Consider the following 27973-nt stretch of genomic DNA (forward strand, 5'->3'; position numbering starts at 1 on the left):
TTTTGAAGAATTTTTGTGACTCATCGACATCTGGGTGGGTTACTGAGAAAATTTGGGGGACCTCCCTTAGTTGTATCTGCCACTTAATGTGCCATTTGTGGTTTGTTCGACCATAGTTTGCCTGTTAATTCATTTTATCCTCATGTTAATTCTAGATGTTAGAGTATAAGATAGATAATATTGACTGCTTGCTTTGTTAACTTGTGTATGGTAAAATTTCTTCTGTTTAAAACCGTGGAATCTTGTGGCTCGATTCTCTTAGTGAGTAACTGGGATTCCCAATTTCTTCTACTTTAACAAAAAAGGTTACTGGTCCCCAACCTAAGCATGACCATATTTGGGGATTTCATTTGGGATTGTAATAAAATTTGGGGGTCTGGTCTGGGATTGTAACAGCTGTTACTTTCAAATCTAATCAGTCTCATTTTCCAAATATCTAAGTTAATGCAGCAAACAGCCAACAAGGTATTCAAGTTTGTCTTTCCAATTGCAACACCAGAATGCATTTCATTGTGTGTCTTATCATGAAGATAAATGCTCAATACTCAAGGACAAAAAAAGATCAACTGAGCCAATTATTAGAGATAAATCCCATATCATAAGTTAGAGTTATCCAATATTACTTAATCTTTATGCCATCTGTTCTGAATGCCATCAGTGATGTTGAACAGGTTAATTTGTAATTTCCACAGAGCTCCTTGTGATCTACTGCCAGAATGTTGGTAAAAGAATGACAGACGTGCCAGAGGAACCTACATAAAGAGCTAAAAACAGCTGCTAATGTTGTTTCTCCACAGCTTTGCCAACATTCTGCTGCAGTTACAATGGGAGGTTAGGAGAAGTGCCCAGAAACTCTCTCACATTGCAAATGTTTTGGGTGCTGGGAAGAATTTCCAATGGGAATTCCATTGAAAACATGTAACCTGCTGATGGGAGTTAATGATCATCAACTGAGTTCTATCAATATTACCACTTGTACAGTAGATTCTCTATTCATATAGTCTTGTATATCTTCAATTTAATGTGTTCTACAAATGTTGCTATTGTGCTCAAAGTAAATGAGAGCTTGTGTATTTGTGATGGATGTTTCACAGTTCCAATTTAATCTGATTTCACAGCTATTGCAATGGAATAATTCTTGTCTCTTCTATAAACAATATCTCCATATCCCGTGCAATATTAATAACAATGCTGAAATACTCTTTAACAGTGAAACGTCTTTTATCATTATAGGACAATTCCTTTGAGCAGCTGTGCATCAATTACACCAATGAGAAGCTACAGCAGTTGTTCAACCACACCATGTTTATTCTGGAGCAGGAAGAGTACCAGAGAGAGGGCATTGAATGGAACTTCATTGACTTTGGCTTGGATCTACAGCCCTGCATAGAACTGATTGAAAGGGTGGTAAGGAATATACTATCAAAAAAGAACATCAGCATCATATAATAAAATAATTATGCGCACTGATATTAGCTGTTATTGAGAAGCTGTATATTGGGACTGGATAGATCACAAGGGAATTATGGATGAAATATGCCATTCAGCCCATTTTAATTCATCCGTCCAGAAGGATCCCCATTATTGCATCTGCTTGTTTCTTAAATAATTCCTGTTTCTTTTGCCTCCACTGTTCTATTTCTTTATTTATGCCACTTCTTGTGTGAACAACAGTTTCCTGATATAAGTTTTAAAGTGACGTTTTATCAGTTTGAACTGGTGCCCTTGTGTTCCACTCACATGGTTTAATTAAAAGTAATATTCCGAGTTTAATGTTTCTATATCATCAATAAGTTTATGTCCCTCTGTGAGATCTCCTCTCTCACATGATCTTTCCATACTGGAAAAGCAAAGTCTTTCCTCATAATTCAGACCCCTGGCATTTTGGACCAGGATTACAGCTCTTTACTGTACGACCTCCAGTGAATTCAACTCTCTCCTTGTTTCTTGGTGGTTAGAATTGGATTCCAGCTGCAGTCTGATCAAAGCACCATCAAATTTGAACACTACCACCTCTTGTCTGTGCCCTGTTGATTTGGCTATGTAGTTCAGTATCCTAAGATAAAAGAAAAATACTTTGGATCCTGGAAATCTGAAATAAGAACGGAAAATGCTGGAAAAACTCGCAGGTCTGACAGCATCTGTGGAGAGAGGAACAGAATTAATGCTCTGAGTCCAGAGCTCTGAAGAGAGCCATATGGACTCAAAACGTCAACTCTGTTTCTCTCTCCACAGATGCTGCTGGACCTGCTGAGTTTTTCCAGCATTTTCTGTTTTTATTTCAGTATCCTATTGGTTTTGTTGATAGCTGTTCTGCATCAGTTGGCCGTGTTTAGTGTTGAGTCTGTTTAGGCCCCTGGTTCTCCTCCAGCTCCCTCCACAGCTATTTTAACACTATTAATAGAATTTGTGTTATCTACTTTTCTTTGTATGCCCCTGTATTTTCCCTTTGTCTGTATTACATTTCATCTCCCATTGTTCCATCCATTGTCTTTCCCAACTCATTCATTAATTTCTGAACTTCTTCCAGTTCCCTGCTCTCCCTAGTTTGGTATCATCTGCAAAATGGACTATGATGTGCTGAGTTTCTGATTCCACTCAGTATACATAAATTAGAAACAAGCCTATAGAGCCCACGTTCAATACTTCCCCCCATTCTGATATAACTCCTCTAATGAGCATTCATTGTTTCCTGTCCTTCAACCAGCTCCTTACCTATTTCCACGGTTTACTCTGAATCCCCACAGTTTTGCGTTTAATTGTGTGGAACTTTGTCAGAAGCCTTATGTAAGCCAAGGTTTACCGCAGTCCATTTGGGTTGTAACTTCTTCAAAGACGTTGGAGTGGTTGATCAGGCAGGATCTTCCCCCTCAAGAACAATGGTGACTTCTAGAGTTTGGGTCCAGAGAGATGGACTGAAAATTTCCACAAGACTCCAGAGTGAGCTGAGTACTTTCGAACCCAGTGTGAACCCAGATATCATTACATACAAATACACTGTGAAAAACCCAACTATTATTTACTACTACTTTGGTGGTTTCACTACAAGATGGTGCAGTAGATGGGTGAGAAATATCTGTGTTGCTTTTGATATGATAAGGGTTCAGAGTCTGTAATTGAGGTGTATTTACATAACGTTACAAGGCCAGAAAAATCAGCAACAATACAAATCGAGTGCACTGGTCTCTGTGTCCTACTTGCCAATGTGAAAAATGTAACTTTATTTGTAGCCCCTATAATGTCTGACCTAGGAGTTTAATCTTATTCTTACAATATAGAGAAATAATGAAATAAGGGGATGCAGAACCATTAATTTCTCTTTTGAATAATTGTAATGATTGCAGTTTTTAAAGCTTATTTCCCTATTTGATTTCCACTTGGCACCGTTTCATGATGACACAGTCAAGAACATGAATCCTGAGTGTGGAAATACAGAAACAAATCTACTCAGGGCAGTAGAATGTCAAAGCACTAATGTATCATCATAACCCCATTGCAGCAGAGAATATTTACATTACAGAAACAAACACAATGTTAGACATTTTATATAAAAGCAAAATAGCCCTTACCACTACCATTATCACTCCCTTTGTCCTTTTGTCCATGACACCTTTGTCAATTCCTCTTTTGTCTCCACCTATCACTGGCCTTCTATCCAGCTTCACCTACTCCACCCCTCCCCTCCTTTAACAGTATAAATATTGAGGAAGATGGGCAGACAGCGAAATCAGCTGTCCGCCCACTGACCTGTCAAGGGCCAATTAAGGCCATTGACAGGGTAATTAAGCTTGTTAAAGACCCTGTCCGTCCAACCTTAAGGCTGTTGGGCAGGCCAGGAGCCCCAGCGAGCTTCTGATAATACATCAAACCTCATCCACTGGCGGGATGAAGTTTCTTGTCCGTTTTTAAAAACTTTAATAAAGTTTATGTGCTTCTTATTAACATGTCCCATCTCGTGTGACATCGTCACATGAGGGGGGCACGTTAATGATTTTAATATTTTTCTATTTTCAAAGATTTTTGTACTGTCAGTATTCTCCCTGAGACAGGACTTTGCCTCAGGGAGCAGTGAGCTCACTTTGACAGATGGGGAATCCCTCTCCACCGCAGCGCACCACCACCCCCCCACCCCTCATTGGCCCGCCCACTCAAAATGGCGGTGGGCCCTGTTTCAGCGGCGGAGTTCGGCTGCCCACCCACCACCGAGCCAGTGGGGCCCACCCACCAAGTGCAAAATTCTGGCCATTGAGTCTGTTAAGTCTCTTTTTTTGATCTGATTTTCAGACTAACCCACCAGGTATTCTGGCTTTGCTCGATGAAGAATGTTGGTTCCCCAAGGCCACAGACAAGTCCTTTGTGGAGAAAGTGGTCCAGGAACTGGGCAACCACACAAAATTTGCCAAACCTAAACAACTAAAGGATAAAGGAGACTTCTGTATCGTTCACTATGCTGGCAAGGTAGGAGCCAAGTAATCAAGATTATATGTCTATATCTTTTCAAAACCTAACCTGTGGGATGTGTCCAAGTAAATATTGTGCACTATAATAATTGCCATAAATGAATTTTGTAAACAGCCGTTACAGACAGGAAAAGGATAAGATGGCTGACCAGAAACTTCTCTAGCTTGACCACTTTCTATTGTCAAAACCGAATCTACTCATCAAAGCGAGCAGCTTCTTTAAATCTATTTGTACTTTCAGATGTTAAAATGTCGAATTTACATTGAACTTTCCATACTTTTCTTTCTATTTCTCCGGTCTTGACATACCAGACATTGGGATGGTGGTTTGATTGAATTGTCGTCCCATCGGCCCAGTAGAGTCTATTGTTCTGTAAGGGAGCAGAGCTGATGTCAGCTTCTTGGATGATTCCCAGGGTTCTGACTCTTTTTTCCGGAGAAAATAAACAAATGTAGATTCTTTTAAAAAAATATATTCTGAGGAACTGTTCAGACAACAATTTCAGTAAATAGTATGCTTTCCAAAATGTATTAATTAAGGACAGACTGCAGAGTCAAGTAAATATAATGAAACAATGCAAACCCCTAAGATATTAATGGTCTTATTCCTCAGGTCCCTTACAACGCTGGAAACTGGCTGACGAAGAATATGGATCCATTAAACGATAATGTCGCCTCACTGCTGAACCAGTCATCTGATAAATATGTAGCGGAACTGTGGCGAGATGGTGAGAACCTTATTGATAAGGCTGAATTCAGCAGGGATACATAACAGCTATTTAAAAATAACTTTCTGGGTGTGTTTTTTTGTGCTAATTGAGAAGCATAGTGTCAATGCTGGGCTGCACTGCGCTCCCCATTTCAGACACTTTTACAAAATATACACGTTCACTTTAAATAAGAGAAAATAATCAAAGACTAAAGAACGTTCTTAACTATTTCAACCAGTTCTTCACCCTATGACTGCATCAATGTAGGTGGCAGTGGGGCCTGTTCCACTGAGGGATCATCAATTCTGTCCTTGTAGGAAGCCAGCTGTCCTGATAAGTGAACCAATGAATGACACATTAGGTCTTATAGAGCTCTGATTAATCTAAAAGGAAAAATACTATTTTAGGATGTACAAGCTCCAGTTAACCATACTTGGAATACTGTGTTCATTTCTGGGCACCATATCTTAGCAAGGATATATTGGCTTTGGAGGAGTGCAACATAGACATACCAGCATGGTACCTAGACTTCAAGAGTTAAATTATACAAAGGGATTACGCAAATAAGTTTGTGCCTTCTAGAATTTCAAAGATTAACAGGTGATTTGATTAATGGTTTCAAGATACGGAAACTGTGGGGGTAGATTGAGAGGAACTGTTTCCACTGGTTGGGGTGTTTAGGACTGGGGACATAGCCTAAAAATGATTGCTAAACCTTTCAGCGGTGAAATACTTCTGCATGCAAAGACTGGCAGAGGTTTGGAACCTTCTCCCACAAATGGCAGTTGATGCTAGCTCAGTGGTTAATTTTAAATCTGAGATTGACAGATTTTTGTTAACCCAAGTTTTTCGACCTGGATAGGAGGAGTGCACATACGATCCAGCCCCTCCACTCCGCAGGACATACCATTAAGTTAAAAGTTTAATTTGCTCACCAAAATAGCCAATCGTCTATTTCCCCGATTGGTGCCCAGAATAAAAGAGTCTTCAACCAGGCTTCTTTCGATAAACTCAGGACAATTGTTCATTACAAACAAAACTTGTTTTTAACAAGTTGCAAGTACTAGTTAACACACAATTGTAATCAGGAAGTATAACTATTGATCTCCTCCTAAAGATATTACCCCAGCACACACACAGACAGACAAACACACGCAGACAAACAAAGGACAAGTATCTCTGCAGAGATGGGCTTTAAGAGGATGGATGGAATAAAGTAAAGGATAAAGTTCGCAGGGTCTCGATGCTGTTGACCCGGATTTCTGTCGTGTGATGACAGGCTGCTGGTCCCGATGGAGATCTGGAAGTTCTCACCGACTGCTCTCGGCTTTGCAGGTCCAAATGCAGACCAGTTACACTCAGAGGAGGGTTCTCTGGCTGCAGGTTGATAGCCACACACAATTTTGGGCAAGGTAGAGAAAGGGAGAGGGGGAGAGCCAGTTAGGGTAGCCTCCTTTCCTCAGCTTGTTCCCCAACAAAACTGTCTTCAAAACCAGCAGGTTCACAACTTAAGATTTTTTCTCTCTCCCATGTGATTTCTTTTGGTTTTTTCTCCATCAATTACAGTGATTGCTGTTCAAAACAGACAATCTGATCTTCCTCAGGTACCATAAAGGTCAGATGATTTCTTGGAAGAGGCCTGATTGTTCTGTTCCAAGGTGAACTTATGACCTTTTTAAAAAAAAAATCCCAGGCCAGCATCCAAACGTACAGATCATGCCATGTCCTTCCACTTTGTGAAATAAGAAGTCAGTCTTGAGATATATGGTTCCAACACAAGTTATTAAGGGATTATGGAGTGTAAGAGGTGTTGTGGGGCAGTGGGTAGAAGCTCCAGGTTCAAGTCCCACACCAGGGCTTGTTGGCCATGGAAGGAGTGCTCATGACATGGTTCTGCAGACTGGTAATCAGCCCTTCCATCACCTTCCCCACTATTCCCCAAAGGGTGTGTGTGATAAATGGCCTCCTCGTGTTTGGTACTTTCTTCAACAACACCCCAAACTCTGCATTCACTTAACACGCCCACACACTATCAAAACTGATCATATCTACTTTACATTTTAAAGTGGACCGTATTGTTGGATTGGACCAAGTAGCTAAGATGAGTGAAAGTATCCAGGGCGCCTCAAAAACCAAGAAGGGCATGTTCCGCACCGTGGGACAGTTATACAAGGAGCAGCTCGGCAAACTCATGACAACACTGAGGAACACCAGCCCCAATTTTGTGCGCTGTATCATTCCAAACCATGAAAAGAGGGTAAGATGATATGATTCACTCTCCACTTTATCGAGAATGTTCATAGCATGGAACAGCTGCAAGTTTGTACAGGAGGATTCCGAAACGACAAGGGAAATTGCATAGCAGATGTCAGATTGTTATATTGTCCGTAAAGAGCTGGGGATGAATTGTTTTGTGATTGTCTATCCCGAGGTCCCACATTCACTGTCACATTGCAGTCATGTGCCGAGTAACATTATATCAGCCTATCGGTCCGCCAGCCACATAGTGAGCAGCAAGGAACACACCCTACGGAGGCATTCAATTTGAGTCGAAAGTGTGGTTATTTCCAACTTATGGGAACCAGAAGACATCACAGCAGATATCAACAGCTGATATTGTTTCTTTTTAGTGTAGAATGTCCGCAGTAAGCTAGAAGCTCAATTAAGAAAAGGACCTGAATGTGTGGGTTTAGCAAACTACAGATAGCTAAATGGCCTAACATCGTAATCAAATCACAATGTTTCTTCGTAAACATGTGTATTTCTATCATTACACTGAAGGAAACAGGATTAATCATGTGCAATTGAGTAAGGGGCAGTTAAAAGTTAAGGGAACTTATTAATAAAATAGAAATAGGAAGGTGAATTGATTGGAACTCTATTGTGCAATATTAGTACAAACATATTAACATGCTGATATGAAATTTCTTTTCCTGCTAATTTGACAAAAGCATTAAGTTAATTTTAAATCGATTTACATTTTAATTAAAACGGGAAACAGAACACAAGGTTAATAGCTTCATTAACACAGTAAATCGATGAATTTCTTACAAATGCACTAACATGGTCAATGCACAAGTCAAAAATACAAAAGGACATGTAAATGTTTATAACATACAAGTAATGACAGACAGGAAAAGACCTGTTGGTCCATCCAGCGAGCTCTACACAAGCTCCTACACTCCACTGAGCTTAACTAATAAGGACTTTGCTCTAACAGGCTGGCAAACTTGATGCGCACCTGGTTCTGGAACAGCTCCGGTGCAATGGTGTTTTGGAAGGAATCCGGATTTGCCGCCAAGGATTCCCAAATAGGATTATCTTCCAGGAATTCCGCCAAAGGCAAGTAAAAATTGTCGGTTGCTAGACCAGTAGTTGATATTCTCAATGTCAGTTTTCTTACCCAAACAATCATTACAGAGGGCTGAATGAACAGACTCAATCCAGCCAAAAACCCTATTCTTAATACAGGTGATGGACCACTTAATGCATAATAACTTAATTCAAAATGTAAAATTATTTAATTCTACCTGACCTATGTAATGAGAAAATAAATTTAAAGAGTGTGTCTGAAGATTAATTATTAAAAGGACAATAAGTGGTTGTTGATGGTAAAAGGAATTCCCCATAAAGTGTTAAACTGGTGTTTTTATTTTAAAAAGTGACAAGGTGAAAATGTATTCCTTAGATCCATAAACATTAAACTCCTCCCTTCCTCTACAGCCACCCCATTTAATGATTTTTAAAATTCTTTCATGGTATGTGGGCTTCACTGGCTAGGCCAGCATTTATTGCCCATCCTTAGTTGCCCTTGAGAAGGTGGTGGTGAGCTGCCTATTTGAGCCGCTGCAGTCCATGTGGTGTAGGTACACCCACAGTGCTGTTAGGGATGGAGTTCCAGGATCATGACCCAGCGACAGTGAAGGAATGGCGATATATTTCCAAGTCAGGATGGTGAGTGACTTGGAGGGGGACTTGCAGGTGGTGGTGCTCCCATGTGCCTGCTGCCCTTGTCCTTCTAGGTGATAGAGGTCATGGGTTTGGAGTGTGCTGTTGAAGGAGCCTTGGTGAATTGCAGCAGTGAATCTTGTAGATGGTACTCAATGATGCCACTGTGCACCAGTGGTGGAGGGAGTGAGTGAATGTTTAAGTTGGTGGATGGGGTGCCAATTAAGTGAACCATTTGTCTTGGATCGTGTCAAGCTTCTTGAGTGTTGTTGGAGTCACACTCATCCAGGCAACTGGAGAGTATTCCATCACACTCCTGATTTGGGAGTCAGGAGATGAGTTACTTGCCACAGAATCCTAAGCCTCTGACCTGCTCTTGTAGCCACAGTATTTATATGGCTGGTCCAGTTCAGTTTTTGGTTAATAGAAATCCCCCAGGATGTTGATAGTGGGGGATTCAGTGATGGTAATGCCTTTGAATATCATGGGGAGATGGCTATATTCTCTCTTGTTGGAGACGGTCATTGCCTGGTACTTATGTGGCGCAAATGATACTTGCCCCTTGTCAGCCCAAGCCTGGATATTGTCCAGGTCTTGCTGCATTTAGACATGGACTGCTTCAGGATCTGAGAAGTCGCGAATGGTGCTGAATATTGTGCAATCATCAGCGAACATCCCCACTTCTGCCTTTATGATGGAAGGAAGGTCACTGATGAAGCAGCTGAAGATAGTTGAGTCGAGGACACTACCCTGAAGAACTTCTGCAGGGATGCCCTGAGACTGAGATGATTGGCCTCCAACAACCATCTTCCGTTGTGCCGGGTATAACTCCAAACAATATAATTTTCCCCCGATTCACATTGACTTCAATTTTACCAGGGCTCCTTGATGCTGCACTAGGTCAAAAGGTGCTTTGATGTTCTCTCCTCACCTCTTGAGTTCAGCTTTTTTGTCCTGTTTGGACCAAGGCTGGAATGAGGTCAGGTGTTGAGTGGCCCTGGCGGAACTCAAACCAAACGTCAGTGAGCAGGTTACTGATGTGTAAGTGCTGCTTGATAGCACTGTCAATGTTAGCACTTTGCTGATGATCAACAGGAGGCTGATGGGGCAGTAAATCGCCAGATTGGATTTATCCTGCTTTTTATGGATAGGACATACGTGGGCAATTTTCCATGTTATTGGGTAGGTGCCAGTGTTGTAGCTGTACTGGAACAGCTTGGTTAAGGGTGCGGCTAGTTCTGGAGCACAAGTCTTCAGTATTATTGCCTGGAATATTGTCAAGGCCCATAGCGTTTGCAGTATCCAGAGCCTTCAGCTATTTCTTGATATCACTTAAAGTGAATCAAATTGGGTGAAGTCTGGTATCTGTGATGCTGGGGACCTCCGGAAGAGGTGAGAGGTGAGATAGATCATCCACTCGGCACTTCTGGCTGCAGATTGTCTGTTTGCCTGTTAACATAAATGTTGTCTAGAATGTACAGTGTACATTTGCTTCTCTGGAATATCATTTTGCTTTGTTCACAATGAAATGTATAGCTCCTTTTAAAAAGAAATACCTGTAATAATTATGGAGCCGCTCTTAAGTTGATGATCAGGTTGGTAGTCATGTGAAGTAATAATAAATTCCTACATTCACACTACCATTATATATACATTATTTACATTTCATACAATCAGACAGTACAAGAGGAGGCCATTCAACCTATCGTGTCTGTGTCAGCTCTTTGGAAGATTAATCCCAATCCCCTGCTCATTCCCCAATGCCTGTGAAATCTTTCCTTTTCAATTACAAATCAAATCTCCTTTTACAAGTTACCAGTTTAACCCCAGTGGCGGGAAAGCTTTTAGAAATTTTAATCTGGGACAAAGTTAACAGTCACCTGGACTAATTAAGGACAGCCAGTGTGCATTTGTTAAAAGCAAATCATGTTTAACAAACTTGATTAATTTTTTTTGTGAGGTAACAGAGAGAGTTGTTGGAGGTAATGTAGTTGATGTAATGCACACGGACTTCCAAAAGGCATTTGATAAAGTGCCACATAGCAGGCTTGTCAGTAAATTTGAAGGCCATGGAATAGTGGCAGCATGGATATAAAGTTGGCTGAGTGACAAGAAACAGAGTGTACTGATAAACGGTTATTTTTCCGACTGGAGGAAGGCGTATAGTGGTGTTCCCCGGGGGTCAGTATTAGGTCAACTGCTTTTCTTGCTCGGTACTAATGAGCTACGCTTAGGTGTGCAGGGCAAAATTTCTAAATATGAAGATGACACAAAAGTTTGTATCATTCATAAGCTATAGGGTTTCTGCAACCAATGCCTCATAGCAATGAGAAATTCCTGTGCAGAATCCATTTACGTTGCCTTATCATTAAACTTAGACTGGATAAATAGACTGAACTATTAATCTATAATGTTTCTTCTAGATATGAAATCCTAACTCCAGGTGCCATTCCAAAAGGGTTCATGGATGGAAAACAGGCCTGTGTACTTATGGTACGTAACGTAATGAACTGAGAGAAACAAGAGCTGCACAGATTGAGCTGAAACTTCCACTCCACGACTAGATGGTTTCAGGCAGTAGCCAAATAGTTGAAGCTAGATATTTGCTGAGGAACCATTACACCGTCTACCCTGCATTTACCACCAATTCCTGCACCTTCCATTGGAAATGATGAAAAATTGAACGAGCCCAAAAATACTTGAGTGGGTGCATTCGAAGGGTACGTTAATATCGGTTATACAACACCTGATGCATTTTCGCAGTTAATGCCGTTAATGCATTAACACTGGGCATCAGGAACACCTTTACCATTTTTGGATTGGAAAATTAAAGCCATTATAGTTGACAAACATTTTCAGTTTGTGCTGAGTCTTCCACATTAATTAACTTGCAACAAAAAAATACTTTATTTCAACTAAACATAAAGCGCTAATTATTAGATGAGTGTGCTGGATATTCACATTGACCAAAGCAGCAGTTGGGTGATAAATACATAAAGCAGGGAAACAGTATCTTCTTCCTGTAATCTCCATATTCTCACTTACAGTGTGCATTTGCAGCTAACCAAATAAACCTTAACAGCATGGCTTAGTGCTGATCCCACCAGCATCTTTAGCAAAAAAGATATTTACTTTCTTTTGGTTAGTAAATGGAAATTCCGAATTGCTATTAAAAAGTATTGTAACTATTTTAGATCAAAGCCCTGGAACTAGATTCTAACCTGTTCAGGATTGGACAAAGTAAGATCTTCTTCCGAACTGGTGTGCTGGCTCATCTGGAAGAGGAGAGAGACCTGAAAATTACAGATGTCATTATTTCTTTCCAAGCTCGAAGCAGAGGCTACCTGGCCAGAAAGTGAGCACTTCATAAAAACAGATTTTACTGCACCAGTACCTGCTAACACTTTGAAACGCGTTCAATGTTAATCTGATAAAAGTTAGCCCGGTATTTTGTACGGAAACTGGATTGTGCACGGTCAGTTTTCTGATATGTTGTCCTGAGGTGTGGGTGCAGAATGCTGATGATTCTCTGACTGATTTCAGGGCCTTTGCCAAACGGCAGCAGCAGCTGACTGCTATGAAAGTAATTCAGAGAAATTGTGCTGCTTACCTCAAACTGCGCAACTGGCAATGGTGGAGACTATTCACTAAGGTTAGTTCAAAATAACTTTCACCCGCTTGTTAATCTCTTAAAGGATCGTGTTTTTTTTTTATGCTCGACAAGGGGTCACCATGAGTATGAAGTGAAGGAACCCCCCCTCGATAATAACATCAGCTTCGTGACAAACATAAACTGATGGAGGAAAGAAAATTTATCCCTTTAATAATCATTAAAAAATACATTGTAACTGTATTCTTTCAATCTGTTTGTGGGTTTAGAGATATATGATATGATAGATGACAAATAGTAAGAGAATATTTGTTTACCCATAAAAGACGAAAAAGAAACTTCTGCCTTCGGTCATCCCATCTGATCTGTGCAAACTTATTGACCATAAAAATATATCTTTACCAAAACCCATCACTGTGATATCTCACTATTGTTAGACAATGAAAATACCCAGGACAGTGGCTATTTACATCACAAAATGTTTATTTTTCATAATTCATCGCACTTACATTCCTCCATGAATGTATTCAAACTAAATTTGAATTAGTATCTACTTGTACATGGCTTGCGCATCAGCTTTAAGATTATGGTACAGTACCTACCATTGCCTTAATCAGTAGTGACACTGAAATGTTTGAGCTGAGGTTCTGTCTCTCATTCGGTCGTCTGTGATTTCTCTGGCCCAAGTTTTATGTCCCACGGGCGGGCACGGGTCTGACCCATCCGGTTGCGGAATAGCGCGAGATGACATCGGGAGAGTGTCCCGGCGCCATCGCGCACTTGCTCGATATCACACTCAGCAGGCGCACGCGGCAGTCGGAAGCACGCCCGCTGACAATTAAGTGGGCAATCAAGCCCGTTAAGGAGGCAATTGAAAGTGATTTTTCGTGGCCCCGTCCACTTTTACGCTCAGCGGACAGGCCAATCGGCCTTTACATTTCTGCTCAAACCCTGACCCAGGTCAGGGTGAAATCTCCGTGGGGAAATAGATTAAAAAGAGATATCTGCGGACTGTTCTTTTTTTATGAGCTCCGCTTTCAGGTGCTGGATTGTGCTGCATGGACGTATTTTGCAGCATTTTTGTTCTTTCGTTTATTCTGTGGAGGTCTGCAGCTCCCTGGTGCAGCTGTCTACCTTCAGGGGGCCCAGTGGAAGCGCTCACCCACACCCGCGGTGAGGTCAGTGCCCACCCTCTTCCCACCCCCACCGGCAGCGCTGAGCCTTTCTCAGTGTGTGTTTCACACTGGCCGTTAATTGTCCAACCAGCGTTGGGGGCCAATCACACTCGGGGGGCCCGTTTCCCATCAGCTCCCGGGCCCGTTGATCGCACACGGCCAACGAGCAAAAGATTCAGGCCTCGAGTGGGTCACGAGATGCCTGGGACATCCTTGTGGTAAATAGCGAGGAACTGTCTGGAGAGCAGAACTTACTGATCAATGATGCTCTAACGTCCACTTTCTGGGTGCAGGTTAAGCCACTGCTACAAGTCACACGTCAGGAGGAGGAGATGCAACTGAAAGATGATGAGTTGCAGAGAACCAGAGAAAAGCAACAGAAGGCAGAACTTAATCTTTCAGAACTTGAAAGGAAACACAGTCAGGTAAAATCAGAGCACGATCTGTACCTATTCCACTGTAGCATCCTACTTCAAAAGCGTTCACCCAGTAACATTAAGCCAAACTGTAAGTAAACATGCATTTTGGTTGGCTTAATGATCATTAAGGTCTGAACAAGTGGGAGAGGAAGGTTTTCAACTGACCCAGTAAAGAGCTAATAATGTTTTTTGTGTTATTTTTCCTTTTTGTTGATTTGAAATATCTCCAATAATTAAAGTTTTTTGACTTACATATGTTTACTGTTCATATTATTTTATGAACACTTCACTATGTATATTTATGATTGATCGAAGAGAATTGTGTTCAATTTTAGATGTGTTCTGGAATACACCTGTGCTAGAGATGATTAAATAATGTTTCTTAATTTGCTAATAGGCTATTCCAGCTCTTAGGTAGTGTAACGTCATGCACCCCCCCATGAAGTAAATACCAGTGTGCATTTAATATAAACCTCACCGCTCATGTTCATCATTTTTTTCCAATAACTTTGGTGTTGAGAGTTGGTTCGCAGTAACATCTTCACTTTATGTTTATCTCCTTTCCATGCCTTCAGATAGTGGAGGAAAAGTGTTCCCTGCAGGAGCAGCTGCAGGCTGAGACTGAGTTATACGCTGAGGCTGAAGAAATGAGAGTCCGCTTAGAATCGAAGAAGCAAGAGCTAGAGGAGATCCTCCATGAGATGGAGGCAAGAATAGAAGAAGAGGAGGATCGAAACCAGCAGATGCTAACTGAAAAGAAGAAAATGCAGACCCAAATCCTGGTAAATGAATAACCGCACAGAGGAGAACTTAAATTGGAAATGCTTCCCCGTGGATTATTTGAGTTCTTTACATTTTATTATTTTGTTCCCTCCTTAAGAACCCCTCAATCGCATTCTCCACAGTTACAACTTCAAGTGAAATGATATTGTCAGTGTTGAGCAGAATGCACCAGTCACCTTGTGACTCCCACTGTCATCTTCCTCATCTTCCTTGTGAGATTCTTCTTATGTACAAACAAGTGATTGTTTATTAATAGCTGGTTGATGGCAAAAGTTAGTATGTTTGATTATTTAGTTGTTTGCATTTCGCGAGGACACTTTGCTTACTCCTGTATTATTACATTAAACATCTACCACTAGAAGGATTAGGAAAGGATCTACGTGAGCTAATACTTGGGAATACAGAAATGGCAAAGAAGCTAAATGATTACTTTGTGTCTGTTTTCACTGAGGTATATTCAAGAAATCTCCTAGAATTAGAGATCCAAGGGACTAGGGAGAATGAGGAATTGAAGGAAATTAGTATTTGTGAAAAGGTTGTATTGGGGAAATTAACGGGACTGAAGGTTGATAAGTCCCTGGGACCTAACATCATACATCCCAGAGTGTTGAGAGAGGTAGCTATGGAGATAGTGGATGCGTTGGTGATCATCTTCCAAAATTCTATAGATTCCGGAATGGTTCCTGCAAATTGGAAGGTAGCAAATGTCACTCTATTATTAAAGAAGGGAGAGAGAGAGAAAACAGGGAACTACAGACCTGTTAGCCTTACATCAATAGTAGGGAAAGTGCTGGAACCTATTATTAAGGATGTGATAAATGGACACTTGGATAATAATGATCTGATTGGGCACAGTAAACATGAATTTATGAATGGGAAATCGTGTTTGATGAACCTATTGGAGTTTTTTGAGGATGTTACTAACATAATTGATAAAGGGAAGTCGGTGGACATAGTGTACTTGGATTTTCAGAAGGTTTTTGATGTAGTCCCCCACAGGAGGTTGGTTAGCAAAATTAAACCACATGGGATAGGAGGTAATATACTGGCATGGATTAAGGATTGGCCAACAGGCAGAATACAGAAAGTAGGAATAAATTCCCGCATTGGCAGGCTGTGATTAGTGGGGTATTGCTAAAGATCAGTACTTGGGCTCAAACCCTTCACAATATATAATCAATGATTTGGATTTGGGGACCAAATGTAATCTTTCCAATTTCACGGATGACACAGAGCTAGGTGGGAATGTGTGTTGTGAGAAAGATACAAAGCAGCTTCAAGGAGATTTGGACAGACTTAGTGAGTGGGCAAGAACATGGCAGATGGAACATAATGTGGAAAAATGTGAGGTTAACCACTTGGGTAGGAGGAACGGATGGGCAGAGTATTTCCTAAATGGTGAGAGATTAGAAAGTGTAGATGTACAGAGGGACCTGGGAGTCCTCATTAATAAGTCCTTGAAAGCTAATCTGCAAGTGCAGCAAGCAATTAGGAAGGCGAATGGTATGTTGGCCTTCATAGCAAGAGGACTTGAGTACAGGAGTGGCAAATTCTTGCTTCAATTATTTAGAAGCTTGGTTAGGCCACAGCTGGAGCACTGTGTGCAGTTTTGGTCCCCTTATCTCAGGAAGGATATTATTACCCTAGAGGGATTTCAACGAAGGTTCACCAGACTTGTTCCCGGGGACAGTCCTTTGAAGAGAGATCGGAGAAACTGAGCCTATATTCTCTAGAGTTTCGAAGAATGAGAGGTGATCTCATTGAAACCTACAAAATATTTAAAGGGATGGACAGGGTAGATGCAAGTAAGATGTTTCCTCCGGTTGGGGAGTCTAGAACCAGGGGACACAATTTCAAAATAAGGGGGAAGCTACTTAAAACCATAGAACCATAGAAAAGTTACAGCCCATAAGGAGGCCATTTGGCCCATCTTGTCCATGCCAGCCCAAGAACACCCAGGTGCCCTTTCTAAACCCACCTTCCTGCACCCAGCCCATAGCCCTGTGGCTTACAGCACTTAAGGTGCAGATCTGGGTACTTTTTTTTAAAAGAGTTTAGAGTTTCTGCCTCTACTACCAACTTGGGCAGTGAATTCCAGACACCCACTACCCTGATGAGGAGAATTTTTTTTTTACTCAGAGAGTTGCGAATCTTTGGGATTCTCTACCCTAGGGGACCATGGAAGCTCAGTCATTGAGTATGTTTAAAGTAGAGAAATACCAATGCCATAAAGGGATATGGGGATAGTGTGGGAAAAAGGCATTGAATTGGATGATCAGCCATGGTCATATTGCTTGGCAGAGCAGGCTTGATGGGCTGAATGGCCTACTCCTGCTCCTATGTTCCTTCTGAGAATGGCTGATTCTGTAGATTACAAATGTATGTTGAAGTTTGAGTGCAAATTTAAGTAACCATTGAGAGAGCCTATTTTGGACTTTAGCCCTTTTTTTAAGTTTGCAGGTAAAATATGAAAATTGTTCTCATGCAAACATCTCCCAACAAGTACATTTTCTTTAAAAGGACCTGGAGGAACAGCTGGATGAGGAGGAGGCTGCACGACAGAAGCTGCAACTGGAGAAAGTGACCCTCGAGGCCAAGCTTAAGAAGATGGATGACGATATCATAATCCTGGAAGACCAAAATATCAAGTTTGTAAAGGTCAGTGCCTTGCCAGGTTTACGAAATTTCTTCAGCACCTCTGAGCATACATATCACTTGAACAGCTACAAAGGAAGCAGTTTTAACCTAGCCTGCCCACTAGAAATCTGACAGGATTGGGCCCAATGCTCATCTTACATACCATCTGCTTCACTCTCCATTGAAGTCAACAGGCAGTAATGTCAGGCAAGGTGTCAAACCAACATTCCACTCAATCCCATGGGTTTCCCTCCTCATGAGTTAGGTTATAAGTCTCAATTAGCTGGATCTGACTGATACATTGTATAAGCTGTGGTTTTGTATATGTGGTTGTGACCGGGACAAATTACAGGGCTCAATACTGCTTCTGTTCTCTCACAGAGTCTCAATTTACTCTAAGTTTTCTCAGTTGTAAAAGTGGACACTTAAAGAGTTAAGAGGAATGGGCTGGAATGTGGGATTTAACCATGGGGTTCATGTAGAGCTAAAGCACAGACACAGATATGGGCCAGTTGCCTGTTTCCATACTGGGACATTCTGACATTCTGCTGTAAGACTCTTCAATGAATTATCAAGGCTTGAGGAAATCTTCACTAGCATGTGCACAGCATGTAGAAATACGCTCGTGTAGTCATGGATTTAGCACAATCACAATTCTATACCCATAATAGGAGAAGAAAATTCTGGAGGAGAGAATAGCTGACTTTACCACCAATCTCGCAGAAGAGGAAGAAAAGGCAAAGAACCTGACAAAACTGAAGAATAAACATGAATCTATGATTTCAGAACTAGAAGGTAAATGAAGTTCATTTAATTATCATGACCAGTAATTTTACTGAAATATGAAGAACTTATCCATTGCAGTAAAATGTTGCTTGCACAGGAGTAGGCTATTCTGCCCCTCGAGTTGGTAGCACCAGTTAGATAGATCATGGAAGATCTGTAGCTCAATTCCATTTGCTCACCTTAGCTCCAAATCCCTTGATATTTCTATTCAATAAAAATTAATCCATCACAATCTTGAAAATTTCAATTGACCTAATGCAAGATGCATTGCAGGAATTCACCAAGGCTCCTTACACAACACCTTCCAAACCTACCATGGCTACCATCTAGAAGGACAAGGGCAGCAATCACAAGGGAACACCACTATCTGGAAGTTCCCCTCCAAGCCACTCACCATCCTGACTTGGAACTATATCATTGTTCCTTCACTGTCACTGGATCAAAAACTTAGAACTCCCTCCCTAACAGCACCGTGGGTATACATATACCACAGGGACTGCAGCAGTTCAAGAAGGCAGCTCACCACCACCATCTCAAGGGCAATTAGGGATGGGCAATAAATGCTGGCCTAGCCAGCAACATCCACATCCTATAAAATAAATTTTAAAAAGTATCCAATGCCTTTTGGGAGAGAGAATTCCAGAGTTCCACTACCCTGTGGGTGAAATAGCTTCTCCTGACTTTATACCTGAAAGATTTGGCTATAAGTTTATGATTATGCCCCCATTATTCTGGAATCACCTGCCAAAGGAAATAGCTTCTCTGTATGCACCCTATCCAATCCTTTTTATTATTTTTCTACGATGGCATCTCACTACTTTGTGGAATTGATGCTTTTATAAAGTCTCAATTTTAAAATGGGTAGTAAAGTATACAAATGTTGTTATCCTTCCAAGCTTTTAGCCCCATAAAGTTGAACTGTTCAACTGAAGTTGCCAATTCAACAGGTGCAATGTTTTAAATTGGGCCTCAATCAAAATGTAGGACCACCTCTTTCATCAGGGAAGTGAGCAGTCTCGATACAGTTTGATCAGAGCGCACTGACCCCATTCACAAGTGGGCTTTACTCACGCACTTAACAACCTGGCCAAGTCCAGTGCTGCCAAGTAGTTGATTTAATGTGATTCTATTGAGGTTAGCTCATTATGGATTTACAAATGACAGTTTGTTCACATTCTAATGGAATGAAAGATTTATATTTTCCAGTTTATTCAATACAAGATTCATGCAGTCTTGTTGGCAGATGGCTCACTTCAAAGCTAAAATGAGCTCTTGCTTAATAACACTCAACATTCAGAAGTTTTCTAACCCTATCCAATGGGTTGGTGTCCTTCTGGATTGAAAACTAGTATGTATAATGCTGGCATTGCAACTTAATATTAAACCATTGCCTACGGCATGTTTTTGAATAAAAGCTGTTAGTCCTCATGAGATTATAATAAGATCCCTGGCGTCTTGCAGTGCGGCTTAAGAAGGAAGAGAAGACGAGACAGGAGCTGGAGAAGTTGAAGAGGAAGTTAGAAGGCGAGGGTGCAGACCTCCATGACCAGCTCGCTGAGCTCCAGCAGCAGATTGCTGAGCTTAAGATGCAACTTGCCAAGAAAGAGGAAGAGTTACAGGCAGCTATGAGCAGGTAGCTAAAGGATACTCAATCCAATTGGTGCTGGTCTAATTGTTTCATATGTACTTTAGCTCTTTTGCATAAAGCAATATAGTCAAACAAAAGCCCAGTCTCTTGCCATTACATTCATTATTGTGAAGCCAGTGTTTTTTTTATTGCACAGCTGAAAGTATATTCTAACCAGGGAACAGTGTTCACCAATGACTTGACGACATAAAACATGTACCTTTTATTCTATTTATTGTGGCACAGTATAAAGTGAGTTATTTTGACTCTAAATTTACTGTATCCTCGCTGGGCACTTGCAGTTCTGCATCCTCAGCTCTTACAGGAACATCAGACATGTCAGTCCTGGGTTGAGTATCCTCAACTGGAAACACAGACCCGGTCATGATCACCGGTGGAATCAAATCTTGGTGATTTGTCTCTCTCTTCCTTAAATGGTCCACATGGTTATGAATGATCCAGCCTTCCACATCCACACAGAGGTCCAGTCGCTACACTTATTTCACCCGATAAACACTCTAATCCTTCCCTTCAGTTTTTCACGTATACCAGCTCTCCCACAGTAAATTTCCTTTTGTGACTATGCCAGTCGTGTCTAGTTTTCTGGCTTCCTTGACTCCTTTCCACCTTTACCTCTAAATTCAGCATTATTAAGCTCAACAATAACTCTGCAGGTGTGACACCTGTTGTTGTGTGAGGGGTAGTCCTGTAATGAAAAAGAAAGCGTGCTAGCTTGGTTGCCAAGGGATCGCCAGTTAGTTTTTTCACGCCTGCCTTGAATGTTTGAATTGCCCTTTTGGCCAGTCCGTTTGAGGAAGGTATGGTGGGTACGGTGCAGTTTTCATGAGTGATAGTGTTGAGGCTGATAAACCATTGAAACTCAGCACTCGTAAGTGTCATGCTGTTATCGGAAATGACTACTTTGGCAGTCCGTGAATGGCAAAACTCTGACGTAGTCTCTCAATTGTAGTAGCCGACGTTGGTGACTTCACCTCATATACGTCCAACCATTTTGAACGGGCATTGACAATGAGCAGAAACATTGTTCCCAGGAAATGTCCAACATAGTCAATGTGTAACCTCACCCAGGGTCTACCTGGCCATCCCCATGGGTGTAACGGAGCGGTGACTGGCAACTTTTACAGTTGCTGACATTGCACACAGTGCTTTACTAAACTCTGTCTTTCCCCATCCATCCCAGGCCCCCATAGATGTTATTGTCATCATTTGGGAAATTCCCGGATGGGCACTGTGTAGTTCAATTAAAAGTGGCTCCCTTCCCTTTGGAGGAACTATCATTCATTCTCCCCACAATAAGATGCTTATTTCGTGTCTTCTGTTGAAGTACAGCTTCATTTCATCCAATACGGGCTCCTGAGACCAACGATGTAGCACTTGTTCTTGTACTTGAGATAGGAGTCCTGACTTGAACAGTCTCTGATCTGTTGAGCACATATTGGCGAGGAATCTAAGAAATTTAACAGTAAAACAAGTTCCTCTGGAACTGGGATGTGTTCATCATTTTCTTGTAAAGGCGAACAACTAAGGGCATCGGTGTTTGCAATTTGATTGCCAGGCCTATGTACGAACGTTTATTCATATGCTGCCAGAATTAAAGCCCATCGTTGTATTCTTGCTGAGGCTATGGGTGGGTATAGCCTTGTCCTCGATGAACTATCCTAGCAAGAGTTTGTGGTCTGAAATGATTGTAAAATGGCAGCCATGTACGTACTGGTGAAATTTCTTGACACCAAAGATGATGGACAGGCCTTCTTTTTCTGTCTGTGAGTATCCCTTTTCTGCTGTGGTGAGCGTTCTTGATATGTAACCTATTGGCCGTTCTGTGCCGCTGTTCATCTGATGAGAGAGCACTGCTCCCAATCTGTAGGGAGATGTGTCACATGTCAGCACCAATTCTTTCCTCTGGTCATAAAGCACTGGAATGGTTGGACGAGTGCGACAATTGTTTCACCTTTATGAAAGCTTCTTTCTGAGGCACCTCCCAAGACCAACGTTGGTTCTTTTTGAGTAGAGAATGCAGGGGGGGGCGGGGGCAGCACTGTAGACAAATTGAGTAAGAAACACCGATAATAGTTGATCATTCCTCAGAATGATTTGAACTCTGAGACATTCTTTGACACAGGTGCCCCTCTTATGGCTCTCACTTTCTCCTCAACCGAGTGGAGGCCCTGTGAATCTACCCGGTAACCCAAATAGATTACCTCCCTCACTTGGAACAGTCACTTTTCTTCTCTCTAGCGCAGACTTTAATCTCGGCCGTCTTTTTGACTTCACTGTTGACCAGACTTTACTCAGATGTAAGCTCAACTTGTCTGAGCTCAGTAGCTGATTCTCCCAAAATTTCGTTACCTGTCCGCTTCTTGGAAAATTCTGCAACTTTTGCTTCCAAAGACTCTTTGGCTTCACGTAGCTGATTTTTCAGCTCTTCCCTCTCTTTTATGTATTTGTTTGCTGCCTCCTGGAAAACTGAGCATTGTTGTGCCTTCTCTGCCAGCTCATCCTTCAGTTTATTCAGAGAGGTGCTGAATTCTTTCTGTTTCTCTTTGAACTTTTCCAGAGGTACAAACCCAGACCGGAGGGAATCTTGTCATGTGTGAAGGTCTTTCAACAGGTTTTCTTCTTCCCGTCGAAGGTTGCTCAGCTCATCTCGAACCCTGTCATCCAGAAGAGTCTCTTTGAGTTTCTTCTGATGTTCTTCCAGGTTTTGGCTTAAGATAGCCTGCATTTCTCCAGGTTGTTGAGTCCTTACACACTCCTTTTTCAAAACAGGAACACTTCCAGCTTCCTTTTGGAATCTCAGTGGCCAATCAAGGCTGATTTCCCTTAGCCAATTTCACCCTAGAAGGCTTGGTCTTCTGCCTCTCAACACTAACTTTGCCAATTGGCTTCCATAATGGACAGTTACTCTGATTATACCTTTTAATTGAATGTCTTAACCTATATATGTTTTTAGCTTGTTGGCTGTTTCTTCTAAACTTAATTGATGTTCACCATTATTCAAATATCTGGAGATATGTTCCCCAATTACTGTTGTGGAAGATCCCATGTCCACTTCCATTCTAACAGGTTTGCCATTTGCTTTCACTGTGACAAATATTGGTTCTGACTTTCCAACTTTCAGATTTGTTGTTTCAGGCTCTTCTACATTGTAGATTTCATTGGGCTTCTTCTTTTATTTACAAGCCTGCTTGAATCTTTCCTTGCACTGTCTGACTATATGTTCATTTCTGTGACAATAGTAGCATTTGATTTTTTTAAACTGTCAATCGCTAAAAGCCTGCTTGTTTCCACCTCTATTAAAATTATTCTTCAGTTTTGCTGCTGTTATTTTTCTTGATTCTCCGGCTAGCGGGGGCTGTTTCCTGCTTCTTGGCAGAGTCTCACTTTTTTGTGCCTCTTTCGGCTGAGGTTTCCACCCTATGTGGAGGACGGAGCCATTTTGCACACCCTGTATTGCTTTGGAATCTCTTACTGCACTTTCCATGGCCAGCGCTATTTCTTGAAATCTAGATTCACTTCTGACAATCTTTTCTGAATTGACAATAATCTTTCACACCACACACTAAACAATCTCTGAGCATGTCTTTTAAAGTCAGACCAAACTCACAATGTTCCATTAGGTGCTTCAAATTTGCCACATAGCATGCAATTATCTCACCCAGGGCTCTGTTTTGCGAATCAAACCTTAACCTCTGCACCATGACTGAGGGCTTGGGTTGAAAATGACCCTTCACAAGGTCAACCAATTCATCAAAATTCTTTGAATCTGGGGCACTGGGTGCCACCAAACTTTGAATCAAACTGTAGGCTTTGCTCCCACAAGTACTCAAGAGGATCACTTGCCTCTTCACTTTCCCCGTAATCTCGTTTGCTTGAAAAAAGAATGTGAGGCGTTCTATGTATTGGGATCAATTATCTGTGGTAGGTTCAAAAGGATCAATTCTCCCAAATTGTGGCATTTTGAGAGAGGATAACTTGTTCAATTCTAACGGAGCTTGCTACTTACAATCACCGGGCAAGATATATTGCCGATATCTTCCTAACTTGATTTCTTCTGTTCAATCCTATCCCATCCTTATCGCCATTTTGTTGTAGGGTGGCCAAGTTGTGCTATTAATGATAGAGTTGATCTTGAAACACTTCTTGGGTGGAAGTGTTAAGTTTATTTCCAATATACTCAGCAGCAACAACATGTATGCTTTCAGCTCTAACTCTATTTCTACACTGTTGAGGTAGCCTGCATACTCTCCTATTGGTTACTACAGATCATGTGATCTTGCCTACCATGTATTATTCTTAAAGGTACATTACACACTAAATAAAGCCATAATTCTACACAAGGCAATGCCCAACTTAGAGTTAAATGTATTAATAGTTCAAATCATCAATCATACTGCAGTAATAGTTTGCTGGTTTCAGAAAGCTCATTTCTATTGTGTGGTTGAAGGACCTTGTAATCTGTTTTGAGCAATATTGAGCTATACTGCAGGATGATTCTTAAAAGAATACAATATGGAAAAGGCTAGTAAAATTAGAAATGTCAGTATAGATTGAGGCCATTTGGCACACAGCCCTGGTATCTGTGTCCACACTGGTTCCGCACTGGAGCTACCTACACTAATCCCATTTCTCTGTCCCTTGTTTATCCAATTCCTTCTGAAAAGTCATGACTAACTTGACGCTAGAACTACTTGGCATTGTGATAACACATTGCAGGAAAAATTTATTCTAGTGTCCTAAGTTTATGACATGTGTTACTAATAAATGAAAATAATCTATTATTTATGTTCTCCATCTCTTTCATAACCTCGAAGATTTCATCTTTTCTAAGCCTTCTTTGCTCAAGAGAATACAGTTTTGGTTTTCCTTCATCATAAGTAAAGCCTCTCATCCCTACCATAGTGAATCTACATTGCAACTTTCCCACGCCCCTAGTGCCTAAATCATCACATAATAATTCATCAGTGGCCAGATGCCTTGAACAGATTCATGTCATCCTCCTTGTTTTGGTATTTAGTATTCATGTGTGTAAAATTTAGAATCCTATTTGCCTTTCTCCATCATAAATCTCAATTGGAGAACATTGCTGACTAAATCGTTATCAATCTGCAATAATTAATTCACTCATACCACCCACTCTCTATCATTCAACCATGGCCCATTTTATCCTTACTACCATGGGACTTAACCTTGCCAACAAGTAATTTAAGTGGCACTTTATCAAATAGTTTTTTTGAAGTCCAAATTTAGCATAGCCACAGTGTTTTCTACAGTTGATTATTTAAATTATGGAGCGAATATTGACCTCACTGTCAAGTGTGTGGGACTTTACTCTGTTATTCAGGATCAATACAAGTGTTAGTTCTGCTCTTTGCTGTATAGAGAACTTCCATAGAGGACTTCTGTTAATTGAATTGTATTCATGCAGGCTTGATGAAGAAATTGCACTAAAAAATAATGCTTTAAAGAAAATTCGCGAGTTGGAAGCCTTTATATCAGATCTTCAAGAAGATTTAGACTCGGAGAAGTCAGCTCGGAACAAGGCTGAGAAACAAAAGAGAGATCTGGGTGAAGAGCTGGAAGCCCTGAAGTCCGAGCTGGAGGATACCTTGGACAGCACAGCGACACAGCAAGAGTTGAGGTACTGCAAGGTTTTAATAAATGCAGTAGAACCAATATATATGTTTAAACTCTTATCAAACTAATAGAATAATGAGTTGAGTTCAGTTCGTAGGAGAGCATTCCACACAATAGCCTTTAGCCCTTTAAACCTGTAAATAATATTTACAAGCTTAGATGCAATGATTTTGTAAATTTGATGGGAGAAAATGCCTGTAATAAAATATGCTGTTGTATAATTGAAGGCAATACATATAGCAGGTTTGTTTATGTCGCAAAATGGATACAATCTTATGAGAAATGCAAATGTAATTTGGTTGGGAAAAATCAGACTGTAGATTACTTGTTATTTTTTATGGACAGAGCCAAGAGAGAACATGAGGTTTCAGAGATGAAACGTGCCCTGGAGGAAGAGTCAAGATCACATGAGGCTCAAATTCATGAAATGCGACAGAAACATGGTCAAGCGATTGAAGAAGTAACAGAACAACTGGAACAAGCAAAACGGGTACTTGAGAAATGAATGGCAATAAACCAGGCCCACACAGCACAGTACATGGCATAGTGGTAATGTCACTAAACTAGTAACCCAGAGACCCGGACTAATGCTCTGGAGCCAAGGGTTCAAATCCCACATCAGCTGATGGAATTTAAACTCAAATCAATTGATAAAGTTAATTTTTTAATATCTCGAATTAAAAGCTGGTCTCAGTAATGGAGACCATGTAACTTATCATTGATTGTCATAAAAACCCATCTGGTTCACTAATGTCCCTTAACAGAGGGAATCTGCCATCCTTACCTGGTCTGGTCTACATATGACTCCAGACCCACAGCAATGTGGTTGACTCTTAACTGCTGTCAAGGGTAATTAGGGATGGGCAACAAATGATGGCCTTGCTAACAATACCCTCATCCCACGAGCGAGTAAAAAAAAAAATAACTTTGGAAAAGGTTTTCCAACAGTTAGCATCTTAAAAGTTTGCTTGACAGAAACAAGCTCTTGGCACAGCCTGAGCCCCAAAAGAAACTACACGTGATTAAAGTTTCACTGACATTTCAAGTATTAGTACAGGGTAATTAATTAATAATATCTATTAACCACCACCAAAAAAGAAACTGAGACAAGGACTGTCTTACAATGCTTTTTGAAGAAACTGTTTAAACTTTCTTCAACCAAATGTTCTCTATGTTCTGCAGGCCAGGGCTAATCTCGAGAAAAACAAACAGGCTCTTGAAAAGGAGAATAATGACCTCTCGAATGAGGTCCGGTCACTGTCCACAGTTAAAGCTGAGATAGAACACAAGAAGAAAAAGCTGGAGAACCAGGTTCAGGAGTTCCAGGTTAAAGTGGCTGATGGAGAACGTGCTCGGGCTGAACTCAACGACAAAGTGCACAAGTTGCAGGTCAGTGCGAACTTTCTTGCAGGGGACTGGAAGTTCTTGTGCACTCGATAAACTATTCGCGATCGTAAATGGAATATTTTAACATCATTTATTCCACGGTTTTTGGCCCCTATCAAATCGCCTGACCTAGTATTCTGTTTGTGAAGTCAGAAATGTTAACTGTTGCCTACGAGAATTCTTTTATCTCACAGAGCATATGTAGAACAATGAAAGCCGTAATCTTTTCCATCAATAGTCTGCTCCATATGGGACCAAGCACAGAGACAAAGGGTTGCATTTTACTCCCCCCTGCGGGGACGTATTTCCGGTGAGGGAGTACGTAAAATAGAGCAGATGCCCCCCGCAACCAAACCACCCCCCACTTTCCTGCCTACCCCCAAGGTCACCCCCATAATACAGGGGCGGGGGGGGGGGGGTGTTGTTGGGCACCGAAATTGGCAGCCCGCCCGCCATATTTAAATAATCAAGGGTCGATCAGGCTCGTTAACATGCCAATTGACCCCGAAATTCCACTGCCCATGCCAGGAAATGATTGGCTCGGGCAGTCAGGTGACAGTGGGAGGCAGATTTTTTGGAACATTTTTCAAAGGGCAGGAAGGAAAGTGGGGGTGGGGGGGGGGGCAGAACTTTCTTCTGGAGCTGGCTCTTGCGAATCAGGGGCACGCCCCCCCTCCTCCCCAAGATTGAAACCTCTCCCTTCTTCCTACCCACCTGCTGCCTTAACCCCACCACCCGGACCCCCCCAACCCTTCCCTAACCAAGACTCTGGAC

General features: G+C 41.4%; 1 protein-coding gene across 3 annotated transcripts in view; it reads left to right on the forward strand.

The window, feature by feature from the left end:
• The window catches only part of LOC121288264 (myosin-11-like), a 167861-nt gene that overhangs the window by 117241 nt on the left and 22647 nt on the right, over window positions 1–27973 (forward strand). For all 3 annotated transcript variants that reach the window (XM_041206773.1, XM_041206771.1, XM_041206772.1), the window contains 16 exons: window positions 1234–1407; window positions 4285–4458; window positions 5074–5188; window positions 7237–7427; window positions 8391–8512; window positions 11542–11611; window positions 12313–12473; window positions 12662–12770; window positions 14197–14328; window positions 14898–15104; window positions 17626–17763; window positions 18414–18537; window positions 19990–20161; window positions 25605–25817; window positions 26159–26303; window positions 26996–27202. In XM_041206773.1, the coding sequence (XP_041062707.1) occupies window positions 1234–1407; window positions 4285–4458; window positions 5074–5188; window positions 7237–7427; window positions 8391–8512; window positions 11542–11611; window positions 12313–12473; window positions 12662–12770; window positions 14197–14328; window positions 14898–15104; window positions 17626–17763; window positions 18414–18537; window positions 19990–20161; window positions 25605–25817; window positions 26159–26303; window positions 26996–27202 (2454 nt within the window). The remainder of the gene's footprint in view (window positions 1–1233; window positions 1408–4284; window positions 4459–5073; window positions 5189–7236; window positions 7428–8390; window positions 8513–11541; window positions 11612–12312; window positions 12474–12661; window positions 12771–14196; window positions 14329–14897; window positions 15105–17625; window positions 17764–18413; window positions 18538–19989; window positions 20162–25604; window positions 25818–26158; window positions 26304–26995; window positions 27203–27973) is intronic.

This window comes from Carcharodon carcharias, chromosome 15 (genome assembly GCF_017639515.1).
Source record: "Carcharodon carcharias isolate sCarCar2 chromosome 15, sCarCar2.pri, whole genome shotgun sequence".
NCBI classification, from domain to species: Eukaryota; Metazoa; Chordata; class Chondrichthyes; order Lamniformes; family Lamnidae; genus Carcharodon; species Carcharodon carcharias.